This window comes from Bufo gargarizans, chromosome 1 (assembly GCF_014858855.1).
Source record: "Bufo gargarizans isolate SCDJY-AF-19 chromosome 1, ASM1485885v1, whole genome shotgun sequence".
In the NCBI taxonomy this organism is placed as follows: domain Eukaryota; kingdom Metazoa; phylum Chordata; class Amphibia; order Anura; family Bufonidae; genus Bufo; species Bufo gargarizans.
Genome location: NC_058080.1, coordinates 269,415,217 through 269,431,245, shown reverse-complemented (window position 1 = coordinate 269,431,245; position 16,029 = coordinate 269,415,217). Strand labels below are relative to the sequence as shown.

The following is a 16,029-nucleotide window of genomic DNA, read 5'->3' as shown; positions in this document are numbered from 1 at the left end:
GGGCATCCATGGCTGGACTTCAATGGGAGCAATACCAAGTTTATCCCAGGCGGTTGTTAAGTCCTGCGGCGTTCTGATATAATTTGTTGCCCTGCTTTGGAGGTTGCTAGGCCAAATGGAAATAGCCATCTTACTGGCAGCTTATGCGATCTAAGGGCATCTGTAACAGGCTTCAGTGCCCTGCGCTTCGCCAGTGTACTGGACGCTAGGTCCTGGAAGAATTGAATACGGGCCCCGTTGTAAGAAATATTCTTGGCATTTCTTGCAGCTCTTAAAATGGAGGCTGTGTCAAGAAAGTTCAGTAGGCCACATATTATGTCTCTAGGGGGGCCATTCTCAAGCGGCTTAGGCCTCAGAGCTCTGTGGGCCCTCTCAATCACTATCTGAGCGGCCTTCTCCTCTCCCACTAGTGAGGCAAATATGGCGGTTACCGCGGTTGTAATTTCCCCAGGAAGAACATCTTCTGGAACCCCTCTTATGCGGACATTCTTTTGCCTGCTCCTGTTTTCCTGGTCTTCCAGGTGGAGAAGAGCTGAGGGAAGATACGTATTATGGTCCTGCAGGACATTTCGCACGGCCTCCCCGTGGCTAGCTATAACCGCCTGTGTCTCCTCTAGCGCCATAACGCGGCCCCCAATCTGTTTTACCTCCGTCTTTATGTCGGATATGTCCTTGTGCAGGGGTTGCAGCGCTTTGTAGTGTGTCTTCTTGAAGAAGGCCCTGGACAGCGGGAGGTCCGCAGGCTCCGTTCCTTCTGACATAGCGCAGGAGCTTTCTCCATCGGAATCGTCTGGCTGTGCGGCGGCTCTGGCACCCTCCGGCGCCATCTTGGATCTGTGTGCCGGCTGAGTAACTCAGTTTTTTAAGGAAACGATCCATCTCTGATTGCATGTGGCATGATTTTTGGGTGCCCAGTGCAGTGTCGCTTCTGTCTTTATTAGTTTTCACCACCTTAGTTGGATATAACACCCGTTATACCGTGGATGCAGCAGTGTCTGTGAGGAGCTCTGAGATCAGACGTCCATCTTGGCTCGCGGCTAGCTCCGCCCCGAGACAAAAAGTTTTCTGATTGTCCTAGAATAATATTCAATAACCTTTCTATACATTTTTATCATGTAAAAACAAATTTGCATAAACATGGGCATATAGGAAAGACATGCAAATGAAAAGCTGAAAAACCATTTGCATTGAAAATTTGCGATTTACACTACTCATGAACAGCGCCATCTATTGGTTTAATCATTTCTAACTTTTTTTGTGAACCAGACACCCTCTTCTCTTTCGAGCAGGGGGTGCCTGGGATTCTTCCATTGACTTCTATCGAGCATACCGATGTGTTCAGCCAGAGCACACAAGCACTTTGGTGCTCGATTTAGACTTGTAATTAGCATCGCAGGTGTCTTCAAAATTGTAATCAGTCAGTCTGTCTATTTAAAGGGTTTCTACCACTTCAGTTTGACCAAATAAGCTTTCAGACACTAGCAATCTGCTAGTGTCTGATCTCCATAACCATGCAATTCTTAGACCTTTGTGTGGAGCCGTTTCTTTAAAAAACAAACTTTTATTCCTATGCAAATGAGCCTCTAGGTGCTATGGGGGCGTCTTTTCAGCACCTAGAGGCTCAGTCTACTCACACTGTATGTCCGCCCATCTCGTCTTGAATGCCTGCCTCCATCACAGCCATAGGACGAATTCACGCGCCTGCGCCGTTCACTTCTGTCATCGGCGCAGGCGCAGTGAGTAAATGATACGCTCCTGGTGCCAGATTCCTCACTGCGCCAGAAATTGCTTGATTGCAGTGATTGCATAAAAAACTTGTGCACACAAATTTAAAGTTAAGGGTACCCTCATTTTTGTCTAGGCCAGTTTCATTAGTTTGTTTTATAAATTATTCTGTTGAACCACAATTCAAAAGCAATGTCTGATTTTCATCATTGATTTTCTATTTATTATTACTTTTGGCAGGTTCAAGTCATTTCTGTAACCACTGTGGGTTTTCTTTCTTTAATGGGAGGATACCAACAATTCTGTCCATGTGTATAGATATATAGATAGATTATAGTATACATTTAATTATTAATATTTAATTATATTACAATCCCTTTAACTTAGTTTCTGATAAACAACACAGAGTGGGTTTCAGGGCACTAGAAAGGTCCACATAACCACACCCCTGAGGAGATAGATAAATAGAGAAATAAATAGATATGAGATATATTATAGTCAACAGAGATAAATATTTGTTTCCTTAGACATTTTTTTGTACCTGAATTTTAATTTATCTTCCCCATAACTGGCAAAGCGAGAACATAGCCTGTTGGACATCACAGTAAGTAAATGCAGTGGCTGCCTTTCAAGTTTCTAAAAAAACAAGAAGAATTTAAAATATATTTAAAGGGTATTTTATTATAGACATGTTTTTTTTTTTCCTTTTGGAAAAAAAAATATATACATACGCCCAAGCTTTTTATCCATGTAATTAGTGTAAAATTACTAGACAATAGATTAGAGGTGAGCGAACCTTTTGAGATTCAGTTCGGATCCACTTCGCTGAATTTTTTAAAAAGTTTGGTTTGGACCCAAATCGATTCCACCTAAACCAACTTAACCCCAAATTCCTGGAAATTGCTACATATCCTGTAGTCTCCCAGGACTCCAATTTTTTTGAAAAATATGTTATCTCTTTTCGTTAGTTTTTTATGATTTTTTTATTTTTCTCTCCCCCTCCTTTGACTCTTGAACATAATGAAAGCAATAGCAAATCGTGTCAGTATGACACTGTCATACATAGCCATGTGTAAATGCTTATTTGACAGCAATAATGAACAGCATGTTTAAAAACACACTGCGCAGTTGCATATGTTATGTTTTTTCATATTCCAAGCATCCAAAAATGATGCCTTGATAGGGTCTAAATGCCTACCCATATGACACGCAGAAGTTCTACATGTCAGAAGAAAGAGTTACTAGTTGGGACTAAGACAAATTATGCCTTATTGGGGCAGAAAGCCGGCCTGTATTTATACACCCACAAGTGATAATTGTTAAAAGAAAAAGTGTCTTGTTCTGAAAGAGCCTAAAAAATCCACCCTTCTAATTGGAAGTAGCAGCAATACAGTGTGGATGTGGAAAGGTTGGGTAATAGAGGTACATGGCCTCAGTAGTAGTGGCAGCAGACACAGCATAGTATGGAACATACAAGGCAGTAGATCGGCTGTCTATGGGTAGTAGTAGTAGAAGCAGCAGTGGATGCATAGCGTTATGTGGAAGTATTGGATTAGAAATGAGTAGCAGCTGTGACAGTATCAGCCAGATGGTAAACATTGGAAGGCAGGCAGACAGCAGTAGTGGCATGATGGTGGCAGTGGCATGATGGCAAACAAAGTTCAAGGTGGAGCAGCACTACGTTACCTGAATAGGTATGTTTAATTAATCAAAGTTCTTGGAAGGCCTCCAGGTGCAAGCAATGTCGGACCCTGGCTCACAGTTCCAGATATTGATCCAATTATAGAAGACTGCAGCACTCAGTAGACTAGTAGAAACGTTGCATTGTTTAAGATGCACTAACTGGAATAAAGTAACATTGGACATATCTAAAACTGAAGGAGTGTTGCAATCTTGAGTGGCATGTACTTATACTTGAGTGGCATGATGGCAGCACCAGCTGTACGGAACATGATAGTAGGCAGGCAAAATGATGGTATAAATGCAGACAGAATGCGACAGTAACAATATGGAATACCGTCAACAAGGCCAGATCTATTTATCAATCTCAGCTAGAGAAGTGTGAAAAAATTCCCAAATCCAGGTTTGGTTCATTTTGACAAAAATGATGTTTTGGACATTGGTGGAGGACAACTTAGTCTATTTTGGTGTCACTAAGCCCCTTTTGGAGATGAAGACTCAGATGACAATTGAGACTGTGCAAGAAAGAAGACAGAGAGCATATTGGGTCTAATCTGCATGCCCAGAAATCCATAGGGTCAGGGAACAAGGTATGCACCAGAGCCAGGCCAGAGTCTAGGTAGGACTGAACCAGGAGGTTGAGGTAGGAAGTCTTCACTTGATGATTTTCCTCAGCCAGGTATGGCACATACTGTAAAACAAAAACTGTTTAATCTTGTTGAGGAGACTGAACTGGCAGGTTCAGCTTCTGCTGTTTGTGGCGGTAGGAGGTGAGTGACTCTGTAGGAGGTGTACAGAGGCCTCATTTTCAGACACTCTGGTAGCAGGCAAGCTGCGTATTTAAAGATTATAACGTAATTTGGCCTCACTTTTGGAGGGAGGAAAAAAGTGAGGGTCTAAAAGCATGGCTATCCAGTAATCAGCAGACTGCTTGATAACAATAATCCACCTTTCCATGGGAAAGCAAGCAAGCATACAGCTCGCCATTCTGGCCAGCCATCTTGAGGGATCTGTTCTTTCTGGCTCCACAACCCACTGAGACGATTGGGTGTTATGGCCATTGTCACCATCATCGTGATCCTCTATTTCCAGTTTCTCCCCCAGTGGCACCACCTTCTCCTCATCTTCCTCCACCTCCATTGCAGTTTCTCTTTGTGGGTCCATAACAGATATGGGGTGGACAGCATGATGCATTAACTGTTCTAATTCCGCCTTTGCTGCCTGCTGCTTGAGTGTCAGCATCTCTTCTAAGATATATATGAGGGGGATGAGATCATTCATGTCTCAGTTGTCCCTACTGAAAAATGTTGTGGCCTCTTCAAGGGGCTTCAGCACCCAAAAGGCGACTCTGCTACTGCCTGACCTTGAAACAACACATGCTCCATGATGCTGAGGCGTTCTGGAGTATGACAAAATCATTCATGGCTTTCCGCTGCTCGTACAGAGGCTCTAGCATGTGCAATGTTAAACTCCAGTGAGTGTGAATGTCGCGGATTAAGCAATGTAATAGCAGATCATTCTGTCACTGCAAGTCCAGGACAGCATTCCTCACCACATAAGAATGGCTGATCTACGAGGACAGACTCCTAGACATTGCCAGCACCTTGCACAAATCAGTGTACTTTTTTAAAAAGCGTTGTACAACTATGTCAATCGTGTAAATCATGCAGAGAGCATGTGTTATTTCCCCCAGGTTCAGCTAGGCCACTATGTTGTGGCCATTGCTTCTGACCACCTTGCCCAGTTGGAGTTGGTGGGGTAACAGCAAGTGGGTTGTTTGCTGCTTGTTGTGCATTTGCAAATGCTCGCCTGTGCAGCTGCTGTTGCCCTGGCCAATCAGATCCAACAGCTCATAGCAAAGCTTGACTTGAAACATATGATAGGAATGAGGAAGAGTGGGAGCAACGATGTGCCCTGCTGCTGTTGGCGATGGGGGGTGTCCATGGAGGAGGAGGTGGAGGAAGCGGAAAAGTGCCTGGTGTGGGAGCCAGGCCAAAACAATCCTGGAGAGATCAAAAGTACCTGCTGCCGCAAAAAATATTGACCCAGTGGGCTGTGAAGGACATGTACTATCCCTGCCTGTATATGCTACTCCAGGACCAGTGGCGTGCTAAGGAGGGGGTGTGGGGGGAGGGTCACCCCCGGTGTCTGCTCTCAGCGGGGTGCCAGAGGCAATGTGCGCTTACATCAATACAGATGGAATCACTCATTGCTGGAGCATCGGGAGCTGCGGTCCTGTCAGTCACCGCTCAGTTCCCTGCTCTCCTTTCTACTTCCATACTCCTGCTCCACCATTCAGCCTGCAGACACAGATCGTGCTGCCGGCTTGTGTGGGCGGAGCCTGCAGCCCAAAAATCTGCATAAGCCCTACCAACACAGTGCTGCAGAGCAATCTGTGTCTGCAGGGAAGAGAGGTATGTCAGCTTCAGTACCGGGACAAGGTGAGTAGTTAGTGTTTTTGCGTTTTTTTGTTTTAATACAGAGGGGGCACAGAGGTCTTTATTACTATGGAGGGGGCACAGAGGACTTTATTACTATTGAGGGAGCACAGAGGACTTTATTACTATGAAGGGGGCTCAGAGGTCTTTATTACTATGGAGGGGGCACAGAGGACTTTATTACTATTGAGGGGGCACAGAGGACTTTATTACTATGGAGGGGGCACAGAGGGCATTTCTACTCTGGAGGGTGCACAGAGGGCATTACTAATGTGAAGGGGGCACAATGGGCATTTCTACTATGGAGAAGGCACAGAACCAGAGGGCATTAGTACCATGGCATGTATCTTGCCGCACAGCAACAATCGCAGGGAGCAGCCCATGTTCTCTGGCATGAAAAATAATGCCAGCTAGGTACAGTATGTTCTAGCAAGGTTCAGCGCAAGTCATCAGCTCGCTAAAGATAGCATATTCTACTTAATGGTGCATCAGTGACTGCATCACCAGCAGGGGCGGGCTAGGACGGAGGCAGGGAGACAATTGCCACCCAGGCTGCCCTAAAAACAAATAATTTTAATTTTTTTAATTCCTCAGTCCCTGGATGTAATTGCGGCTGTAGTGGCGGCGGGCAGTAGGAGATGAGCGCTTCTATTGTTGAAGCGCTCATCTCCATATTCATCTGTATCGCCATCCTCAGGACAGCGATACAGATGGCTGTGCTGTGGGGCAGGGGAGGGAGAGCCGTGTCCCTCCCCTGTTCTTCTGATAGTCCGCAGGCACTAATGCCTGCAGTCTATCAGAGGCCGACTCAGGCGGCGCAGTGACGTCATTATCATTGCGCCGCCTGAGCCAGGCAGCACGCAGTGCAAGACAGCTCCAGAAGAGGCCTGCATCGCATCGCTGCTGATGGAGGTAAGTATTAATGTTTTTTTTTATTTTTTTTTCTTTGCGGGGGAAGCTGGCACTATGGGGGGAGCTGGCACTATATGTGGGAGCTGGCACTATGGGGGAGCTGGCACTATGGGGGGAACTGGCACTATGGGGGGAGCTGGCACTATGGGGGAGCTGGCACTATGTGGGGAGCTGGCACTATGTGGGGAGCTGGCATTTCTTACAGACCCATTTTTTTTTTGGGCGTTGGCCATCTGGGGTATTTATTTCTTGCCCATTTTGGGGGAGCACTATGGGGACATTTTTTACTGGCACATTATGGGGGGCACCATGGGGGAGAGGAGCCTATGGGGGTATCTGAGGGCTCTAAAGGGGCTTTTTGTTTATTATTGGCACATTATGACACCAGTATTTATAGGGGAGAGCGGCACTATGGGGCATCTGTGTCACTATAGGGGCATTATTTGGGGGCACTATTGGGAAGTGGGGGCTCTAAAGGCACATTATGGGGGCCACTATGGCATCTGGTGGCACTAAGGGGGCATTTTTTACTGGCACATTATGGGAGGCACTATAGGGGAGAGTAGCACTATGTTTTTTTTTTGGGGGGGGGCACTATGGGGGAGTGGAGCACTATTGGGGCATATGGTGGCACTAGGAAGGGGCATTTTTTACTGGCACATTATGGGGAGAGGACCACTTTAGGGGCATCTGCTGGGGGCACTAAGAAGAGGCATTTTTTTACTGGCATATTATGGGGGACACTATGGGGAAGGGGGAGAGGAGCACTATGAGGGCATTTACTTGGGCACTATATAGGGGTATTTTATACTGGGAGACATTAGCTCAACTCTGGGCACTAAGCAGGGGTATTTCATGTACTGTCATATTATAGGGAGAATTATTACTACTAGGGGGTATTATGCTGAGCTTTCCTACTACTGGGGGCTATGAGGAACATGATTACTAGTATGGGCACTATAGGGGCATTATTACTACTAACTGTGCTCTGGCAGAGAATTATTTCTATTAGTGGGATTTGGGGGAGCACTGTTACTTTGGGGGGCACCCTGGCACAGTATTAGCTCAGCACAATTATTTTTTGGGGGACATTATCTTTATACTATTAGTGTCTGGGCGCAGTTATTTTTTAGAGCACTGTGTGCCAATAATTGTTGAAGGGGGCACTATCTGTGTGGTAGCAGTATTTCCAGGGGGACTGTTTCTGCAATATAGTATTGGGAGTGGTAGGAAAGGGTGTTCTGAAGATGCGAAGATGATGGAAATGTTGGAAACTAATGTTTGTTTGTCAATCTCTGCAGAGACGGGAGATGGCTGAAAAATCATCATGGCGGTCTTGTCTGAATGGAGAAGATGAGAAAAGAGAACGTCTGCAACAAAGGTGACATCACTGGATGTAAGAGGTATGAGGTGCTATGTAAGAGAGGAGATGCTCCGACTCCTCCCCCTGTCATTTGCAGAAGGAGGATTCAGAGCTGGGTGAGGATGGCCAAAGGGGGCAGCAGGCCACGGGCGGGTGGCAGATAGTGGGGGGAACCACAAGCCTTGAGCAGGATCTGGGGAGGGAGGAGAGCGGAGGAGCTCCCTGGCTGTAGACAGGCCCTCCCCTCTCCGTATGATGTGTTTAGACAGGCCTCAACAATAGATTTTCAGCTGTACAGTGTTTGTTGGGAGTGGCCTATTATATGTAGGAGGGGCTTTTAATAATGGGCGGGGCTAAAAATGGGCCACTTGACTGGATTTGCCCCCCAGGACTAAGGCTGCCAGTCCTTCCCTGAATTCACCAGCAACTTGGCCCAGTGGGAATTAAGTTTGTGCACAATCCGACTGCTGGGTGTGTAGAGTTGTTTCCTGACCATGCATTCCATTATTGATGGCTGGAGACAGAGGAGGAATCTGAGTGTGAAAGGCAGAAAGTGATGACGATTATGTGACACCGTACTGCCCGTGGTGGATATGGCCTGGCTGCTGCAATTGTGCTGGGAGAAGGAAGAAACTCTTCTTGTGGTAGTTGGAAGCCACCTCTTTTTGTCCATGGGATGGTGTATTGTAACTTCATGTTGTTCAGTACAGCTGTGGTGGCTATGTTTGTGTTTGACTGACCATGACTTATTTTACTCAGCTTAGTTCTCACAGTGTCAGTGGAATCACCAGCTCCCAAAGCAGACCTGGTCCTAGCATATCATTGGGAGATTATGGCCATACTTTGCCTCTACTCTTTATTGGTGCTTATGCCACAACCCTCGTCCTCTGATGTTGTCTCCTCCTCCTCAGCAAACCGATCTGGCTCCCAGGTCCTGTCCAACACACAATCATCATTGGAGTCTTCACCATTCCTACCATTTTTATTAGATTATGATATATCATGGTGGGCTCTTTGGCCTCCCTCCGATTACCTGCTGTGTATTTCTCCTGAATGCCACTGTCACTGCCCTACCATCAATACCATGGCTACAGATGCCACTATTACCGCCATTTCACTTGTTCATCTTTAAGATGTGTCTACTAAATTCAGTTGATAGGACATGATTTAAAAAGAGGCATACACCTGTCTATATAAGGTCTCAAATCAGACAATGCATATCAGAGAAAAACACGCCATGGGGAGAAAAAAACTGCCTGTAGAGCCCAGAGACATGAATTGTGTGGAAGTACACAATTGTGCAGGTTTGGAAAAGGGTATAGAAAGTGTCTTCTGCACTAAAAATTCCAAAGAGCACAGCGGCCTCCATAATTCTTAAATAGAAGAAGTTTGGAAACCATGACTCCTCTGAGAGCTGTCCACCTCACTGAAATAAGGGACCAGGGGGAAGGGCCTTGGTGAGAGAAGTAAAAAAACAAACCAATGGTCACCCTGGCTGAGCTCCAAAGATCTTTTGTGCAGATGGGAGAAACTTCCAGAGGTTCCAGAACCATTAATGTAGCACTCGACAGAGTGGGCAGAAATACACATGAAAGCCCATGTGGACTTACAAAAAAGCACCTAAAGGACTCTCAGGCACTGAGAATCAAGATTCTCTAGTCTGATAAAACCAAGATTGAACTTATTTTGCCTAAAGAAGCATATTTGAAGGAAAACAGGCTCTTCTTATTACCTGCTCAATACCATCCTTACTTTGAAGCATGGTGGTGGCAGCATCATGCTATGGGGTGTTTTTTAGTGGCTGGATCAGGAGACTGGTCAGAGTTGATGGAAAGTTGAATGGATTAAAGCATGAAAACCTGATGCAGCATGCACTGGACCTCAGACTCCACTGGCAGTTTACAACAAGAGAATGACCCTAAGCGTATAGCCAAAACAACACAACTGTGGCGTATGGACAATTCTCTGAATGTTCTTGAGAAGCTCAGCCAGGGCCCTGCTTGAACTTAATGGAACATCTCTGGAGAGACCCCAAAATGGCCATCCACAGATGGTCCCCATCCAACCTGACAGAACTTGAGAGGGTCTGCAGAGAAGAATAGCAGAACATCCCCAAATACAGGTGTGCAAACCTTGTGGCATCATTCATAACCAAGAAGATCAAATGCTGCAATCTCTGACAAAGATGCTTTAACTAGGTGCTTTAACTAACTAAGTAAAGGGTCTGAATACTCAGGATAATTGAATATTTAGTTTTTCATGTTTAATAAATTAGCATTCTGTTTTCACATTATCACTATGCGATATTGAGTGCAGAATGATAGTGAAAAAGTTGAACTTTTTATTTTAGCACAAGGCTGCAAAACAAAATGTACTTTTCTAATGCACTGTATATGCCATGGTGCATTTTCCATAAAAAAGGTAATGCAAACTGTATTTATTGGCTTAAAAAGGATTATGCAAGAAAATGTTTCATCTAAAATGTAAAGTATATAACTGATGCTTTAAGATATATCATAGTATGTGTTTCTTATGTTCTTAATAACCCTGTGGTCAATCAGTTGGTGCTATTCTATATATACAGTATACTCTATTGTAATACTGTCTTTGCGATTTCATCATGTATTGTATACCACTATCATGTAACCCTTTTTCCTAATGAAAACTTAATTTAAAGGGTTTCTGTCATCAGAAAAATGGGTATTAACCTGGCTGACATTAGCGATGTGCTAATCTCAGCTGAACATAACTATATTAGTCCCATGTCACTATGTGCCACCGTTTTTTATAAAAACAAACTTTTATAGTATGCAAATAAGCCTCTAGGAGCAGGGGGGGCGTGGCACCTGCTCCTAAAGGCTCTGTTGACTTACCTCTTTCCACGCCCTTCTACACTTGATTGACAGGGCCAGGCCTGCATTGGTCTTCTGTCTGCCGGGGAAATCTCGCGTCTGCACCGTCCCGTTCAGTTATCGGAGCAGGCGCAGTGAGGAAGCTGGCTGCCGGCGAACATCCTTCCCTTACTGCGCTTAATACGTCACAGTGAGGAAGATATGTTCAGCTGACATTAGCACATCGCTAATGTCAGCCAGGTTAATACCCATTTTTCTGATGACAGAAACCCTTTAAATTGACAGTTTTACATATAAAAATTCCAAGAACAATAATTAATATTTAAAAAGAGCAAAAATGTTTATATAACAATAGGAATGCTCACCTTTCTGAGAAAACATGATGTAGACTTGTCAGATGTGCAGCAATCCTTAACCATGCTCAAGTAGTTCTCTGTGGAATTGAGGATAACAGGAAGTGGAGTTTGTGCATAATTGCTGGAATATTCATATAAAAATCTGGAAGGAAGAAAATAATCCCAACATATTGTTGACAAATTCAAGATTTTTGGTTTGGTCTTCAAAAAACAAAATTTCATGAGATACATTTTGCTTTAAATGGGTTGTCGAATTTTGAGAAAAGTCATTGGACAATAAGCAGATCACCAATAAATCTCTTGCTGGGACCTTGAGCATTAAATTGTAGTATGTGGGGGAAACCTGGCAGTAAGGGGTACATTTTTTAAGATCAACGTTTAGATGCCGGTCTAAATAAAGCCCTAAGATGTTGGTGGTTCCACCAAAGTTATAAAGAGGCGCAGGCCTCTCCTTAACTTCGAAGCATCCAGCGCCAGTTCTAAATGTAAGACAGCATCCTAGCTGTCTTACATTTAGACCTTTTTCCAGCCCGTCCCCTTCCTCTCCCACAATTTTAGACCTGGCATGAGCTGGCAAAGTCGCAGATAGCGGCGCAACTAAGCATTGTGCTGCCATCTGTGCCTGAAATACGCCTCATATAGACGTATTTCAGTATAATAAATTACCCCCTAAGTGTTCAGTTTCTCAGCAGTGTCATCACGGGGGAATTACGCATTTGAATCAATGTCCTGTTTGTGTATTGCAGAAAAAGGACAGGTACTCCAGAGTTAGAGACACATTTTGTAACTGCTCACTATTCTGACCAGAAGATGGGGATCTTGAATAGAAGACCCCTTTAACAAACTCAGAACTTCTTAATAGGGTGTATGCAAATTAATTTTCTAAAGTGGACAAAAACTTTCATTTTATTTTAATCCCCCAGATATGAACATCACAAGGCAAAACTACTATGGCAAGCTTCACTTATGACTAATTGGTGCCAGCATGATTTCCTCTTCTTTCTTGGGTAGCTCCCTGCCTACCACTTTTTAGCATTGTTTTGCCATCCTAGTTGTAATGTGATCTCTCATCCAAAAATATTAGAATTTAATTACATTTCCAAACTACGGTTAAAATATGTTGACATAAATCTCTATTAATGATTTTATCATTAAAAAAATGAATCAAGTGAACTTTATCTAGATATACATACTGAAAATGTAAGACTTTCTAAAATCACATTTCTTGATGTGCAATATATTCATACAGAACTCTTGTAAATAATATGATTGGTTGTAGAAAGCAAGCTTTTTGTACTTATGCACCCTAGGATATAAAAGCCATAATAAAGTTTTGACTTGCCTTGTGGAAAATGCTTGTGCATCAGTCTTAAAGGCATTACAAGCTTCTTCATTAGACTGTTCCACATATGTTGGAAATTCCTTTGGAGGTTGTTTTAAGTCAGCCAAACACAGTTTTCTTTCAAGACCCTTGTGAAGACAACAACTTCCAACCCCAGGATGTTTAGGGAATGGAGACTTCGGATCACAAGACTTGGCAGACAAGGCAGAAGCCTTAACATAAAAATAGTGGTAATTAATAAATAAATAAGCTTATGTGTTATAGCCATTTTAAATGCAAGAAAATGTTAAAGGTGCCTATACCAAGCGAAAATATTAACAAAAAAGTAAATATATAGAATAGATTCATAAACAGTTAAAGGGGTTATATACAATTAGAAAAAAAAAAAAGACTATGAAATAGCACTGATGTGTATATATATATATCCATAAAAAGTCAGGCAGCATTCCCTTGACAGTTGAAAAGATGGGTGCCAGCAGATAATCCCTCGATTCAGGATGATGAACGAACAATAAAATTCCGCAGCACTCCTTGAAAGATGAAAAAATGTGCTATTTATTCACACATGTCATGTAGCAACGTTTCGGTTCTCTCTCAGAACCTTTTTCAATTTATATATTTATATATATATATATATATATATATATATATATACTGAGCAAAAATATAAACGCAACACTTTCAGTTTTGCTCCCATTTTGCATGAGCTGAACTCAAAGATCTGAAACATTTTCTACATACACAAAAGACCCATTACTCTCAAATATTGTTCACAAATCTGTCTAAATCTGTGTTAGTGAGCACTTTTCCATTGCTAAGATAATCCATGCCAGCTCACAGGTGTGGCATATCAAGGTGCTGATTAGACAGCATAAATATTGCACAGGTGTGCCTTAGACTGCCCACAATTAAAAGCCACTCTGAAATGTGCAGTTTGATCACACAGTACAATGTCACAGATGTCGTAACGTTTGAGGGAGCATGCAATTGGCATCCTGACTGCAAGAATTTCTACCTGAGCTGTCGCCCGTGCAATGAATGTTCATTTCTCTACCATAAGCCGTCTCCAAAGGCGTTTCAGAGAATTTGGCAATACATCCAACTGGCCTCACAACCGCAGACCACGTGTAACCACAAGAGCCCAGGACCTCCACATCCAGCATGTTCACCTCCATGATCGTCTGAGACCAGCCTCCCGGACAGCTGCACCAACAATCGGTTTTCATAACCAAAGAATTTCTGCACAAACTGTCAGAAACCGTGTTAGGGAAGCTCATCTGCATGCTTTTCATCCTCATCGGGGTCTGGACCTGACTGCAGTTCTTCGTCGTAACCGACTTGAGTTGGCAAATGCTCACATTCGATGGCACATTGGAGATGAGTGTAGCTGGCCAGATAAGACTTGTCCTAGGTTGCTAATATGGCTTATATGTGTATATAGCTAGACCTGCCAATAACCTAAAACAGTTCACAGAGGCAGAAAATATAATATGCCTTTAAGATTCATTATATGAATGTAAGGTAAGCTCAATGACACAGCAGACACAACAGAAAGCATAGAGTTAAACTGTTGTTACTGCCCAGGAGTCTTGACAAATCACAGCCAGGCTCACACAGCCTGTGTGGGAAATCCCCTAGCTGGAATCATTATTCACCATAGAGAGGAGCTGAACAGACACACAGTTCCAGTCAGAGTTCAGTTTTATTGGAGTTCAGTTTTATGGGAAAAAGAGGCCAAAATAGGTATTTAGAACAGTTATATAATGTTCCTACCATTCGTATTGTGATTAGAACTGTATACTGAACCAGTTATGTGTATTTTAATGTTCCACCAAAGAAATTACGAACTACAAATTGCTACCAAACTGCAATCTGCAAACTGCTCAAAGCAATTGTATAGAGCAAACTGAAAACCAAGTAGAGCAAGGTTAAACCTTAGATATACCTCTGAGAGAGATCATAAAGTGCTTAAATAACTTAAAGTGAGAGTACAGATACTGAAGAAAGAAATATATCCACCATTTTATGTTGAATGACAAGATTGAACAGTTGAACCACCATCTTATGCATAACACCATTTTGTGATACTTTATTCAATACATGTTTTATACATGGACTATCTGCTACGGAGGTAGCAGTGTTATATATGAAGAAAAGTTGAAGTTAATAAAGAAGTTATTTCAAGCATTTGGTGTGCTCTTTAAACCTACTGTTTCCATAGAACGGCACTAGAAGAATTACAGAGTAACAGTCAGTTTGGTTGGACTAAAAAGTTAGAAATATCAAAATTATTTTAATGCCACAGCGCAAAAGGCATTTCATAGTGCTACGGATGAGTCGCGGTTTTCACTGTTCAGGGCAGATGGCAGATAGCATGTGTGGCATCATGTGGGTAAGCGGTTTACTGATGTCAACATTGTGGATCGAGTGGCCCATGGTGGCGGTGGGGTTATGGTATGGGCAGGCGTATGTTATGGACAACAAACACAGGTGCATTTTATTGATGGCATTTTGAATGCACAGAGACACTGTGATGAGATCCTGAGGCCCATTGTTGTGCAATTCATCCACGACCATCACCTCATGTTGCAGCATGATAATGCATGGCCCCATATTGCAAGGATCTGTACACAATTCCTGGAAGCTAAAAGCATTCCAGTTCTTGCATGGCAAGCATACTCACTGGACATGTCACCCATTAAGCATGTTTGGGATGCTCTGGATCAGTGTATACAACAGCGTGTTCAAGTTCCTGCCAATATTCTGCAACTTCGCACAGCTATTGAAGAGGAGTGGACCAACAGTCCACAATTAACAACATGCTCAACTCACTGCGTGAGGCAAATGGTGGCCGCAATAGATACTAACTGGTTTTCTGACCGCCCCCTCCCCCACAGTAAGGCAAAACCGTGCACATTTCAGAGTGGCCTTTCATTGTTGGCAATCTAAGGCACATCTATGCAATATTTATGCTGTCTAATCAGCACCTTGATATGCCACACCTGTGAGGTGGGATGGATTATCTCGGCAAAGAAGTGCTCACTAACACAGATTAAGACAGATTTGTGAACAATATTTAAGAGTAATGGGACTTTTGTGTATGTAGAAAATGTTTTAGATATTTGAGTTCACAGCTCATGCAAAATGGGAGCAAAACCAAAAATGTTGCGTTTATATTTTTGATCGGTGTATATATATATATATATATATATATATATATATATTAATTATATATATATATATACAGTGGGATGCGAAAGTTTGGGCAACCTTGTTAATCGTCATGATTGTAATGTATAAATCGTTGGTTGTTACGATAAAAAATGTCAGTTAAATATATAATATAGGAGACACACACAGT

The 16,029-nt window shown here is 43.0% G+C and overlaps 1 protein-coding gene across 1 annotated transcript in view; it reads right to left on the bottom strand.

Moving 5' to 3' along the window:
* Positions 1-16,029, bottom strand: part of GC (GC vitamin D binding protein) — a 319,714-nt gene that overhangs the window by 179,444 nt on the left and 124,241 nt on the right. Inside the window, exons 4-6 of the mRNA XM_044303019.1 lie at positions 12,669-12,880; positions 11,336-11,468; positions 2,267-2,361 (exon numbers count right to left, since the gene is read on the bottom strand). Of these exons, the coding sequence (XP_044158954.1) occupies positions 2,267-2,361; positions 11,336-11,468; positions 12,669-12,880 (440 nt within the window). The remainder of the gene's footprint in view (positions 1-2,266; positions 2,362-11,335; positions 11,469-12,668; positions 12,881-16,029) is intronic.